The 15,275-nt window shown below is 39.1% G+C and overlaps 1 protein-coding gene across 4 annotated transcripts in view; it reads left to right on the top strand.

The window, feature by feature from the left end:
* TMLHE (trimethyllysine hydroxylase, epsilon) overlaps positions 1–15,275 on the top strand; it is a 71,031-nt gene that overhangs the window by 39,116 nt on the left and 16,640 nt on the right. For all 4 annotated transcript variants that reach the window (XM_018045047.1, XM_013976344.2, XM_005700536.3 and 1 more), the window contains 2 exons: positions 10,795–11,074; positions 14,674–14,793. In XM_018045047.1, coding sequence (XP_017900536.1) covers positions 10,795–11,074; positions 14,674–14,793 — 400 coding nt within the window. The remainder of the gene's footprint in view (positions 1–10,794; positions 11,075–14,673; positions 14,794–15,275) is intronic.

Raw genomic sequence — 15,275 nt, 5'->3', positions numbered from 1 at the left:
AACATTCAGAAAACCAAGATCATGGCATCTGGTCCCATCACTTCATGACAAATAGATGGGGGAACAATGGAAACAGTGAGAGACTTTATTTTGGGGGGTCTCCAAAATCACTGCAGATGGTGATTACAGCCATGAAATTAAAAAACGCTTGCTCCTTGGAAGAAAAGCTATGACTAACCTAGACATCATATTAAAAAGCAGAGACATTACTTTGTCAACAAAGGTTCATTTAGGGGGGCAGTCCTAAGATGGTGGAGGAATAAGATGGGGAGACCACATTCTCCCCCACAAATTCATTGAAAGAACATTTGAACACTGAGCAAATTCCACAAAACAACTTCTGAATGCTGGCAGAGGACATTAGGTACCCAGAAAGGCAGCCCATTGTCTTTGAAAGGAGGTAGGAAAAAATATAAAAGATGAAATGAGAGATAAAAGAGGTAGGGACAGAGATCCATCCCAGGAAGGGAGTCTTAAAAAAGAGAGAAGTTTCCAAACACCAGGAAACACTCTCACAGGCAGGTCAGTGGCGAGTCTTGGCGTCTCAAAGGGCAACATAACTGGGAGGAAAAATAAATAAAACACGCAGATTACATGCCTAATGGCAAGTCCCAGCGGAGAAGCAGCTGAGACACTTGCATCCACCACTAGCAAAAGGGGGCTGGACAGGGAGGCACAGGCTGCATTGCTTATGGTAAGGACCGAGCCTGAATCCCCCAAGGGCAATCTAAGGGAGCTGCCTTGAGAGAGCAACCCAGACTTTTTCACTATCCCATGGAAAGCCCTAACCTAAGACACTGTCGGGACCGCTCACAGAGCAAAGGACTGAGCAGAGCTAGCTGGCTGCGGACCGGCCCATCCCCTGCAGGAGACAGGCAGGCAGGAGCAGCCAGAGCTGGAAGGGGGCAGTCATGGCCCCGGAGAGGCATCCTCTACTAAACTGCAAGCAGGCTTCATTGCTAACCAAGACTTTTTGGGTTTCTGGACGGTTGACATCTGCCAGGAGGGTCGCAGCCAGAGATCACCTCCCCAGAAGAGACACACCCAGAAAACCCAGTGCCTGGGACAGGGGAAGGGATAAGTTGCAGCCTTCAACTGGGGGTGACTATGTGTGCCAAGCACCTGGTCACCTGAGCTGCTCGGACCTGGGATGGTGCAAAACACAGGCCCAACGAAGTCTGTGCCTTTGTGGAGTATCAGAGGACCTGAACCTGAGGGGCTTAGACCTGGGAAGTGCAGGCAAACCAGGGCCTGCATCAGACAGTTCCCAGCAGAGCAACCTAGAGTCTGAGCAGTGTAGACTGGGAAAGCACACACGCTGTGAGCAGGGGCAAATCCAGTGTGGCTGAAACATTGCGAGCACTCCCCACACAGGCCAGTAATATTTGTTTGCAGTGTTCCTCCCTCCCCACAGCACTACTGAACAAGTGAGCCTAAAAAAGTGACCACCAGCACCCCCTTGCGTCAGGGCAGAAATCAGACACTGAAGAGACCAGGAAACAGAAGAAGCTAACATAAACAGAGGGAACTGCTTTGGAAGTGACAGGTGCAATAGATTAAGACGCTGTACTTAGCACTGACTACATAGGAAGTGGCCTATAGATCTTGAGAAGTATAAGCCAGCTCAAGAAACTTTCTGAAAATGAACTGACCCCACACTATCCACAACAACTCCAGAGAAAGTCCTAGATATATTTTTACTATTATCATTTTTTTTAATTTTTAATTTTTTAATTTTAAGTCATCTATTACTCCTTTAATTTTCATTTTTATAACTACCATTACTTTGCAAAAAAAGACCCTATTTTTAAAGCAAACTTCATATATATTTTTTATACTTTTTGTGACTTTGTTTTGTTTTTTTAATGTTGTACTTTTGAGAATCTAACCTCTATGCTAGATTTTTAATCTTTGCTTTTTTGGTATTTATTATCAATTTTGTACCTTTAAGAACCCAATCTTCAGTACCCATTTTTTCTTGGGAGTGAGATTACTGGCTTGATTGCTCTCTCTCACTTTTGCCTCTCCTTTTTCTTTACCAGGTCACCTCCATCTCCTCCTTTGCCCTTCTCCTCTCTACCCAACTCTGTGAATCTCTTTGTGTGTTCTGGGCTGTGGAGAACACTTAGGAAACTGATTACTGGCTGGATCTGTTTCTCTCCTTTTGATTCCCCCTTTTATCCTACTGGCCACCTCTGTCTCCTTACTCTTCTCTTCTCTGTGTAACTCCATGAAAATCTCTGAGGGGTCCAGACTGTGGAGAGCACATTGGGAAATGATCACTGGCTAGCTTACTCTCTCCCATTTTGATTCCCCCTCTTCTCCTCCTGGTCACCTCTATCTCCCTCCTCCCTCTTCTCTTCTCCATGTAACTCTGTGAACCTCTCTGGGTGTCCCTCACTGTGGAGAAACTTTTCATTATTAACCTAGAAGTTTTATCATCGGTGCTGTATAGATGGAGAAGTCTTGATGCTACTGTAAGAATAAGACTGAAAACCAGAGGCAGGAGGCTTAAGTCCAAAACCTGAGAACAACAGAGAACTCCTGACTCCAAGGAACATTAATCAACAGGAGCTCATCAGAAGGCTCTATACCTACACTGAAACCAATCACCACCAAAGGGCCAACAAGTTCCAGAGCAAGACATACCACACAAATTCTCCAGCAACACAGGAACATAGCCCTGAGCTTCAATATACAGACTGCCCAAAGTCACACCAAACCCACTGACATCTCAAAACTCACTACTGCACACTTGCACTCCAGAGAAAAGTAATCCAGCTCCACCCACCAGAACACTGACACAAGCGTCCCTAACCAAGAAACCTCTACAAGGCACCCGTCCAACCCCACCCACAGTGAGGAACCTCCACAATAAAGAAGAACCACAAACTGCCAAAATACAGAAACTCCACCCCAAACACAGCAATATAAAAAAGATGAAAAGGCAGAGAAATACTCAGTAGGTAAAGGAACAAGATGAATGCCCTCCAAACAAAAAAAAAAAAAAAAAAAGAGGAAGAGATAGGGAATCTACCAGATAAAGAATTCTGAATAATGATAGTAAAACTGATCCAAAATCTTCAAAACAAAATAGAGTTACAGTTAAATAGCCTGGAGACAAGGATTGCGAGGATGCAAGAAATGTTTAACAAGGACCTAGAAGAAATAAAAAAGAGTCAATATATGGTAAATAATGCAACAAATGAGATCAAAAACACTCTGGAGGGAACCAACAGTAGAATAACGGAGGCAGAAGATAGGATAAACGAGGTAGAAAATAGAATGGTAGCAATAAATGAATCAGAGAGGAAAAAAAGAAAAAAGAATTAAAAGAAATGAGAACAACCTCAGAGATCTCTGGGTCAATGTTAAATGCACCAATGTTCAAATCATACTTATCTGGAGTCCCAGACGAAGAAGACAAAAAGAAAAACCATGAGAAAATACTTGAGGAGATAATAGTTGAAAACTTCCCTAACATGGGGAAGGAAATAGTCACCCAAGTCCAAGAAACCCAGAGAGTCCCAAACAGGATAAACCCAAGGCGAAACACCCCAAGACACATATTAAACACATTAACAAAGATCAAACACAAAGAACAGACATTAAAAGCAGCAAGGGAAAAACAACAAATAACACACAAGGGGATTCCCATAAGGATAACAGCTGATCTTTCAATAGAAACTCTTCAGGCCAGAAGGGAATGGCAGGACATACTTAAAGTGATGAAAGAAAAAAACCTACAACCCAGATTACTGTACCCAGCAAGGATCTCATTCAAATATGAAGGAGAAATCAAAAGCTTTACAGACAAGCCAAAGCTGAGAGAATTCAGCACCACCAAACCAGCTCTCCAACAAATGCTAAAGGATCTTCTCTCGACAGGAAGCACAGAAAGGGTTTATAAACTCAAACCCAAAACAACAAAATAAGTGTCAACGGGATCATACTTATCGATAACTGCCTTAAATGTAAATGGGTTGAATGGCCCAACCAAAAGACAAAGACTGGATGAATGGACACAAAAACAAGACCCCTATATATGTTGTCTACAAGAGACCCACCTCAAAACAAGGGACACACACAGACTGAAAGTGAAGGACTGGAAAAAGATACTCCATGCAAATAGAGACCAAAAGAAAGCACGAGTAGCAATACTCATATCAGATAAAATAGACTTTGAAATAAAGACCATGAAAAGAGAAAAAGAAGGACACTATATAATGATCAAAAGATCAATCCAAGAAGAAGATATAACAATTAAAATATATATGCACCCAACATAGGAGCACCACAATGTGTAAGGCAAATGCTAACAAGTGTGAAAGGGGAAATTAGCAATAACACAATAATAGTGGGAGACTTTAATACCCCACTCACACCTATGGATAGATCAAATAAACAGAAAATTAACAAGGAAAAACAAACTTTAAATGAAACAATAGACCAGTTAGACCTAATTGATACCTATAGGACGTTTCACCCCAAAACAATGAATTTCACCTTTTTCTCAACTGCACATGGAACCTTCTCCAGGATAGATCACATCCTGGCCCATCAATCTAGCCTTGGTAAATTCAAAAAAAATTGAAATCATTCCAAGCATCTTTTCTGACCACTATGCAGTAAGATTAGATGTCAATTACAGGACAAAAACTATTAAAAATTCCAACACATAGAAGCTGAACAACATGCTGCTCAATAACCAACAAATCACAGAAGAAATCAAAAAAGAAATCAAAATATGTATAGAAATGAATGAAAATGAAAACACAACAGCCTGAAATGTATGGTACACTGTAAAAGCAGTGCTAAGGGGAAGGTTCATAGCAATACAAGCTTACCTCAAGAAACAAGAAAAAAGTCAAATAAATAACTTAACTCTATACCTAAAGCAACTAGAAAAGGAAGAAATGAAGAACCCCAGGGGTAGTAGAAGGAAAAAATCTTAATTAACCTCCAATTAAAAAAATTATTTAAAAATATTAGGGCATAAATAAATGCAAAAGAAACAAAAGAGACCATAGCAAAAATGAACAAAGCCAAAAGCTGGTTCTTTGAGAAGATAAATAAAATTAACAAACCGTTAGCCAGACTCATCAAGAAACAAAGGGAGAAGAATCAAATCAACAAAATTAGAAATGGAAATGGAGAGATCACAACAGACAACACAGAAATATGAAGGATCATAAGACACTACTATCAGCAACTATATGCCAATAAAATGGACACCATGGAAGAAATGGACAAATTCTTAGAAAAGTACAACTTTCCAAAACTGAACCAAGGAGAAATGGAAAATCTTAACAGACCCATCACAAGCACGGAAATTGAAACTGTAATCAGAAATCTTCCAGCAAAGAAAAGTCCAGGACCCGAGGCTTCACAGCTGAATTCTACCAAAAATTTAGAGAAGAGCTAACACCTATCTTACTCAAACTCTTCCAGAAAATTGCAGAGGAAGGTAAACTTCCAAACTCATTCTATGAGGCCACCATCACCCAGACACCAAAACCAGACAAAGATGCCACCAAAAAAGAAAACTACAGGCCAATATCACTGATGAACATAGATGCAAAAATCCTTAACAAAATTCTAGCAAACAGAATCCAACAACGTATTAAAAAGATCATACATCATGACCAAGTGGTCTTTATCTCAGGGATGCAAGGATTCTTCAATATCTGCCCGCAAATCAATCAACGTAATACACCATATTAACAAATTGAAAGACAAAAGCCATATGATTATCTCAATAGATGCAGAGAAATTTGACAAAATTCAACATCCATTTATGATAAAAACCCTCCAGAAAGCAGAGTTAAAAGGAACATAGCTCAACATAATAAAAGCTATGTATGACAAACCCACAGCAAACGTTATCCTCAATGGTGAAAAATTGACAGCATTTCCCCTAAAGTCAGGAACAAGACAAGGGTGCCCACTGTCACCACTACTGTTCAACATAGTTTTGGAAGTTTTGGCCACGGCAATCAGAGCATAAAAAGAAATAAAAGGAATCCAGATGGAAAGGAAGTAGTAAAACTCTCACTGTTTGCAGATGACATGATCCTCTACATAGAAAACCCTGAAGACTCCACCAGAAAATTACTAGACCTAATCAATGAATATAGTAAAGTTGCAGGATATAAAATTAACACAGAGAAATCCCTTGCATTCCTATACACTAACAATGAGAAAACAGAAAGAGAAATTAATGAAACAATTCCGTTCACCATTGCAAAAAAAAAGAATTAAATACTTAGGAATATAATTACCTAAAGAAGAAAAAAAGCCCTATATATAGAAAACTATAAAACACTGATGAAAGAAAGCAAAGAGGACACAAATAGATGGAGAAATATACCATGTTCGTGGATTGGAAGAATCAATATAGTGAAAATGAGTATACTACCCAAGGCAATCTATAGATTCAATGCAATCCCTATCAAGCTACCAACTGTATTTCTCACAGAACTAGAACAAATAATCTCACAATTTGTATGGAAATACAAAAAACCTCGAATAGCCAAAGCAATCTTGAGAAAGAAGAATGGAACTGGAGAAATCAACCTGCCTGACTTCAGGCTGTACTACAAAGCTACAGTCATCAAGACACTATCATACTGGCACAAAGACAGAAATATAGATCAATGGAACAAAATACAAAGCCCAGAGATAAATCCACGCACCTATGGACACCTTATCTTCGACAGAGGAGGGAAGAATATACAATGGATTAAAGACAATCTCTTTAACAAGTGGTGCTGGGAAAACTGGTCAACCACTTGTAAAAGAATGAAACTAGAACACTTTCTAACACCATCAGTTCAGTTCAGTCAGTTCTGTCACTCAGTCATGTCCGACTCTTTGCGACTCCATGAATTGCAGCACGCCAGGCCTCCCTGTCCATCACCAACTCCTGGAGTTCACTCAGACTCACGTCCGTGAAGCCAGTGATGCCATCCAGCCATCTCATCCTCTGTCGTCCCCTTCTCCCCCTGACCCCAATCCCTCCCAGCGTCAGGGTCTTTTTCCATTGAGTCAGCTCTTTGTATGAGGTGGCCAAAGTACTGGAGTTTCAGCTTTAGCCTCATTCCTTCCAAGGAAATCCCAGAGTTGATCTCCTTCAGAATGGACTGGTTGGATCTCCTTGCAGTCCAACACCATACACAAAAATAAACTCAAAATGGGTTAAAGATCTAAACATAAGACCAGAAACTATACAACTCCTAGAGGAAAACATAAGGAAAACACTCTCTGACATAAACCACAGCAGGATCCTCTATGACCCACCTCCCAGAGTAATGGAAATAAAGCAAAAATAAACAAATGGGACCTAAATAAACTTAAAGCCTTTTGCACAACAAAGGCAACTATAAGCAAGGTGAAAAGACAGCCTTCAGAATGGGAGAAAATAATAGCAAATGAAGCAACTGACAAAGAATTAATCTCAAAAATATACAAGGAACTCCTGCAGCTCAATTCCAGAAAAATAAGCGACCCAATCAAAAAATGGGCCAAAGAACTAAACAGACATTTCTCCAAAGAAGACATAGAGATGGCTAACAAACACATGAAAAGATGCTCAACATCACTCATTATCAGAGAAATGCAAATCAAAACCACAATGAGGTGCCATTTCACGCAAGTCAGAATGGCTGCCATCCAAAAGTCTACAAACAATAAATGCTGGAGAGGGTGTGGAGAAAAGGGATCTCTCATACACTGTTGGTGGAAATGCAAACTAGTACAGCCACTATGGAGAACAGTGTGGAGATTCCTATAAAAACTGGAAATAGAACTGCCATATGACCCAGCAATCCCACTGTTCGTCATACAAACTGAGGAAACCAGAATTGAAAGAAACACATGTACCCCAATGTTCATCGCAACACTGTTTATAATAGCCAGGGTATGGAAGCAACCTAGATGTCCATCAGCAAATGAATGGTTAAGAAAGCTGTAGTACATATACACAATGGAATATTATTCATTAAAAAGAATACATCTGAATCAGTTCTAATGAGGTGGATGAAACTGGAGCCTATTATACAGAGTGAAGTAAGCCAGAAGGAAAAACACCAATACAGTATACTAACGCATATATATGGAATTTAGAAAGATGGTAACAGTAACCCTATTTGCGAGACAGCAAAAGAGTCACAGATGTATAGAACAGTCTTTTGGACTCTGTGGGAGAGGGCGAGGGTGGGATGATTTGGGAGAATGGCATTGAAACTTGCATATTATCATATGTGACACGAATGGGATGGGATGGGGAGGGAGGTGGGAGGGGTATTCAGGATGAGGAACATATGTACACCCATGGCGAATCATGTCAATGTATGGCAAAAACGCTACAATATTTTAAAGTAATTACCCTCCAACTAAAATAAGTAAATTTATATATTTGTTTTAAAAAAATGGTTTATCTAGTCAATGCTATGGTTTTCTAGTAGTCATATATGAATGTGAAAGTTGGACTAAAAATAAAGCTGAGCATTGAAGAATTGATGCTTTAACTGTGGTGTTGGAGGAGACTCTTGAGAGTCCCTTGGACTTCAAGGAGATCCAACCAGTCAATCCTAAAGGAAATCAGTCCTGAATATTCATTGGAAGGATCAATGCTGAAGCTGAAACTTCAATACTTTGGCCACCTGATGCAAAGAACCAACTCAGTGAATAAGACCTTGATGTTCGAAAGATTGAGGGCAGGAGGAGAAGGCGACAACAGAGGATGAGATGGTTGGATGGCATCACTGACTCAATGGACATGAGTTTGAGTAAGCTCTGGTAGTTCATGATGGACAGGGAAACCTGGCATGCTGCAGTCCATGGGGTTGCAAAGAGTCGGACATGACTGAGCAACTGAACTGAACTGATACCAGAAGTGGACACCTAGAAACTTGTGCCTGGTTTTTTCTGGACTCAGCCCTATGTACCTTTTCCCTTTGTTGATTTCAATCTGTATCCTTTAACTCTAATAAACCTTAACTGGACTATAACAGCTGTTTAAAAAAGAAAGAAGGCATACCATAGAAAGGTTTTATAAAAGCAAACCGACTTTGCAAAATATTTGTAAAATATATGATTATATGTGTGTGTGTGTGCGCGCATGCGTGTGTATAGTGCTATTAGTGTTCCAATAGAAAAATGTGAGAAAGAAGTGAACGATAATTAAACCACAAGTCAGGAAACACTCTGTAAAAGGCCAGATAGTAAAGATTTTTAATCTTTTTTGAGTACACTGTATCTGCACAACGATTCAGTTCTTTGGTAGTAGTGTAGAAACAGCTATAGAAAATATGTACTACACAGCAAATGTTAGAAAAACAATTCTGGGCAGGTTTGGCTACTAGCTCAGTTTGGTAACCCTTGCATGTAAAAAATATAGATGTCTAACAAATGTTCTTCTTCATCTTAAATAACTTAAATTTATTATGATAAGATGAGTTTTATTTACAAAATTAGAAACAAAAACATGTTTAAAAAGTAAGAATACTCAATTTTGATGGGCATGCATATATGGTGGAGGGGATGAAAATTGGTAGACTTTCTAGAAAGTAATCTAGTTATATGTATCAAGACTTTTAAAAGTTTGTGTCTTTGGATTTAACAATTCTACCTTCTGTGTGTCTATCTTAAGAAAATTATCAGAAAAATGGACAAGGATGATCACTATTAAATAATAGGGAAACTTTCCAAAAATACAACTACATGCCCTGGGAGAACAAACTGGCTAGGTAAATCTTGGTAGTCCACATTCTGAAAATTATAGAAATTAATTTTTGAACCCTTAATTTTTTAATGATAAAATTATTCTTAAAATTTAAGTGACAAAGGCAGGGTGCAAACTGATATATATTTTCACAATATGTAAAGTAAAAGTATGCATACAAAAAACTAGAAGGAATGATTGATTGCAAGCTGTGGATAGTGGTTTCATGTAGATAATCGAATAAGTATATCTGACCTTTTCATTTCCTCATACTTTTTTATGCTTTCCAAATTCTTTATGATACTTTTACTATAATAGTGTAGAAATTTGAAAGAGAGAAACAGAGACAGAGAGGTAGAAAAAAAAGGAGAGAGAAAATGTCAGGATAACCTTTCACTCCTCTTGCTGTATCCTTTGCTTACTCATTTGCTTATCCTGAATATTTTCTAAAACATTTTAGGAGCTGGCTTTTTGACTTTTTGTAGAGCAGCGGGCGAAGTTATCATGTTGTATTGATATCATATCATTAGACCAAACTGACCTAATTCATTTACAAGAGGGAGATCGAGGCCCTTTACTATGTAGCTAAGTTTCATAAACTTATTTACCTGCTGGGAAGATTTATTTGTTCATTTATTCACTTATTAATTTATACTACTCAACTGACAAATATTTCTGTCTCAGGAACATTTTAGGCATTCATTTGAATTTGGTCTCATAAACAATACATATGTGCGTGTGTGCTAAGTCACTTCAGTCATGTCCAACTCTTTGCGACTCCATGGACTGTAGCCCACCAGGCTCCTCTGTCCATAGGATTCTCTAGGCAAGAATACTGGAGTGGGTTGCCGTGCACTCCTCTAGGGGATCTTCCCGACCCAGGAATCGAACCTGCATCTCTTATGTCTCCTGTATTGGCAGGCAATTTCTTTACCACTAGTGCTACCTGGGAAACCCCATAAACAATACCATACTGGGTAATTGGTTGCTGAAAATAATATTCTTAACCAGTAAATTATTGGCAGTATATATAATTATTATTTTAATAGCTTTTATTTTTTCCTAAAAAGGGCCAGATGGTCATGTGACTAGATATGATTTGGATTGGCTCGTGAAAAACAGCTATGAAGGGCAGAAACAAAAGGTCATCCAGCCTAGAATCTTATGGAATGCTGAAATCTACCAGCAAGCCCAAGTTCCAGCTGTAGATTTCCAGACATTCTTAGAAACGAAGGAGGGACTGAAGAACTTTCTGCAGAACTTTCTGCTCTATGGAATTGCTTTTGTGGAAAATGTCCCTCCTACTCAGAAACACACAGAGAAGGTGGCAGAAAGGATCAGCTTGATCAGGTGAGTCATTAGTTTTCTGATATGTGCACAAGTTAATTTCCAGAGCATGAATATCAGTAAAATAATATGACAGGTATAGTCACCCTTGTTTTTCCAGAATATTCTGCAGCCCGAATAAGGAAATTACCATTTATACTGCTTTATTTGAAGCCCAGATTTCTAATCTCTAAAGACACTTATATGTTAAATATGATGACTTCAAAGTTGTTGTCTTTTCTCAAGCCCAGTGACACTCAAAGTAAGAGTTATTCATTGTATGCTAGAAAGAGCACTAACTTTGAGTAAAGAGAGCCAGATTGTAGTCTCAGTTCTCCCATCAAGCAGTTGGATAAACATACATTCCTACCCACAATTGCTGTCCCTGTAACCTCTATTTTCCCATCTGATCAGTAAAAGGATTGAATAAGATGGTATCTAAAGATATCTACTTTTGACCTATTATTCCTAAGGCTTAATTCACACACTGGTTGTTAATAATACTGAGTCCAAAATGCAGTACTTGGATGCAATCTCAAAAACAACTGAATGATCTCTGTTCGTTTCCAAGGCAAACCATTCAATATCACAGTAATCCAAGCCTATGCCCCAACCAGTAATGCTGAACAAGCTGAAATTGAACGGTTCTATGAAGACCTACAAGACCTTTTAGAACTAACACCAAAAAAATATGTCCTTTTTATTATAGGAGATTGGAATGCAAAAGTAAGAAGTCAAGAAACACGTGGGGTAACAGGCAAATTTGGCCTTGGAATATGGAATGAAGCAGGGCAAAGGCTAATAGAGTTTTGTGAAGAGAACACATTGGTCATAGCAAACACCCTCTTCCAACAGCACAAGAGAAGACTCTACACATGGACATCACCAGATGGTCAACACTGAAATCAGATTGATTATATTCTTTGCAGCCAGAGATGGAGAAGCTCTATACAGTCAGCAAAAACAAGACCAGGAGCTGACTGTGGCTCAGACCATGAACTCCTTATTGCCAAATTCAGACTTAAATTGAAGAAAGTGGGGAAAACCACTAGACCATTCAGGTATGACCTAAATCAAATCCCTTATGATTATACAGTGGAAGTGAGAAGTGGTTTTAAGGGACTAGATCTGATAGAGTACCTGATGAACTATGGACAGAGGTTTGTGACATTGTATTGGAGATAGGGATCAAGACCATCCCCATGGAAAAGGAAAAAAAAGAAAAATGGCTGTCTGGGGAGGCCTTACAAATAGCTGTGAAAAGAAGAGAAGTGAAAAGCAAAGGAGAAAAGGAAAGATATAAGCATCTGAATGCAGAGTTCCAAAGAATAGCAAGAAGAGATAAGAAAGCCTTCCTCAGTGATCAATGCAAAGAAACAGAGGAAAAGAACAGAATGGGAAAGACTAGAGATCTCTTCAAGAAAATTAGAGATATGAAGGGAACATTTCATGCAAAGATGGGCTTGATAAAGGACAGAAATGGTATGGACCAAACAATTGCACACATCTCACACGCTAGTAAAAAAATGCTCAAAATTCTCCCAGCCAGACTTCAGCAATATGTGAACCGTGAACTTCCTGATGTTCAAGCTGGTTTTAGAAAAGGCAGAGGAACCAGAGATCAAATTGCCAACATCTGCTGGATCATCGATAAAGCAAAAGAGTTCCAGAAAAACATCTATTTCTGCTTTATTGACTATGCCAAAGCCTTTGACTGTGCGGATCACAATAAACTGTGAAAAATTCTGAAAGAGATGGGAATACCAGACCACCTGACCTGCCTCTTGAGAAATCTGTATGCAGGTCAGGAAGCAACAGTTAGAACTGAACATGGAACAACAGACTGGTTCCAAATAGGAAAAGGAGTACGTCAAGGCTGTATATTGTCACCCTGCTTATTTAACTTATATGCAGAGTACATCATGAGAAACGCTGGGCTGGAAGAAGCACAAGCTGGAATCAAGATTGCTGGGAGAAATATCAATCACCTCAGATATGCAGATGACACCACCCTTATGGAAGAAAGTGAAGAGGAACTAAAGATCCTCTTGATGAAAGTGAAAGAGAAGAGTGAAAAAGTTGGCTTAAAGTTCAACATTCAGAAAATGAAGATCATGGCATCTGGTCTCATCACTTCATGGGAACTCGATGGGGAAACAGTGGGAACAGTGTCAGACTTTATTTCTTTGGGCTCCAAAATCACTGCAGATGGTGATTGCAGCCATGAAATTAAAAGACACTTACTCCTTGCAAGGAAAGTTATGACCAACCTAGACAGCATATTAAAAAGCAGAGACATTACTTTGTCAACAAAGGTCCGTCTAGTCAAGGCTATGGTTTTTCCAGTGGTCATGTATGAATGTGAGAGTTGGACTGTGAAGAAAGCTGAGTGCTGAAGAATTGATGCTTTTGAAGTGTGGTGTTGGAGAAGACTCTTGAGAGTCCCATGGACTGCAAGGAGATCCAACCAGTCCATTCTAAAGGAGATCAGTTTTGGATGCTCATTGGAAGGACTGACGTTGAAGCTGAAACTCCAGTACTTTGGCTACCTCATGTGAAGAGTTGACTCATTGGAAAAGACTCTGATGTTGGGAGGGATTGGGGGCAGAAGGAGAAGGGGACGACAGAGGATGAGATGGCTGGATGGCATCACCAACTCGATTGACATGAATTTGAGTGAACTCTGGGAGTTTTTGGTGAACAGGGAGGCCTGGCTTGCTGCGATTCATGGCGTTGCAAAGAGTCGGACACTTCTGAGTGACTGAACTGAACTGAACTGAACTGATACTGTACAGCAGTTAACCAGCATATTCACATCAATGATTTCAATTCTTTAGTATAGTAGTCCTGATAAGCGTGTATTTTATCTCCTGTTCTGCTAATGAGGCGCTTGAGGATCAGATGTGTTAAGTGCCTTGACCAGAATTGCTCTGCTAGTAAGCAGTAGAACTGGAATTCAAGAGAGCTCAGGTTTTCTGATCTTAAGTACAAAGTTCTTTCCATTGCATTTCTAGGGTTATCTTCTGTGGTATTACATGATATGTAAACTGACTTTTTCATAGTTAATACTTTCCTTTTACTTCATAAGAAACAGATATAGCTCATTGTGTAACAGATGGTATGCTGGGTCATTTGCCCATGATGTATATATCTCAAGGAGAGATACAGTGATACAGCAAGTCTCACTAAATACTTGCTAATATAAACTATTCTTTTCTCTCTTTTTTATTCTTCCAAGTCTAAAAGGTGGCTGAGGATCTACATTAATCAGTTCTAAAAGCAGCTACCCAAAACCATCTTTTTTATGTGAGGAATGTGAGTGCAGGACAGAAATGTGAACCTGAAAGCTGTTCAAAGCAGACACATAAACAGAGTGAGATGGTTCCCTATTTTCTGACTACATTATCCTTCCACTAATTCCCCGCAGCTTCCTAGAATATTACTCAGTGGTGGGATCATTAAGACAGGTGATAAGTTCAACTGATTTCTTTACTTTATAGTTCGATATCTGAATCAAAAAAAATGTTTTTATCTGTAAATAAAAAAAGTATTGGAAAGAGTCTTGAATGACAAGAATGAAAATTTCAAATAGCTAAAAGGTCTTCCTCTGCTACATTTGACAGAGAAACCATCTATGGAAGGATGTGGTTTTTCACTTCAGACTTCTCCAGAGGTGACACTGCATACACCAAGCTAGCTCTGGATCGGCACACTGACACCACCTATTTTCAAGAGCCCTGTGGGTAAGTGGATTAGAATTTTCCAAAGTGAGATCATTACATGTGATGGTCTTGAATAATTTCTTAATCATTTTCTGTTTTATTTGAACCAAGATCGTATCTGCTGCTACTTACTTATATAATTATCTCTCTTCTCCTTAGAAATATGACCATTTTTAAAGACTCATAGGAATAAAAATTTTTCAAATGATTGAAAATATACCTTACTACATTAATGGATCTTAATTTTGTTTAATTTACATTTTTATCAAAGTGATTGCAAATAATTTACAAAAAATGTATTGATTAACCATTGGTTTGGGAATTTTTGCAGTTTTTCATATTTAGTTATGATATTGCAAGTTCAGTTCAGTTCAGTTGCTCAGTCGTGTCTGACTCCTTGTGATCCCATGGAGTGCAGCATGCCAGGCCTCCCTGTCCATCACCAACTCCCGGAGTTTACTCAAACTCATGTCTATTGAGTCTGTGATGCCAACCAACTATCT

The sequence above is a fragment of the Capra hircus genome, unplaced genomic scaffold, assembly GCF_001704415.2.
Source record: "Capra hircus breed San Clemente unplaced genomic scaffold, ASM170441v1, whole genome shotgun sequence".
Classification (NCBI taxonomy): Eukaryota; Metazoa; Chordata; class Mammalia; order Artiodactyla; family Bovidae; genus Capra; species Capra hircus.
This window is presented reverse-complemented; position numbering and strand designations above follow the sequence as displayed.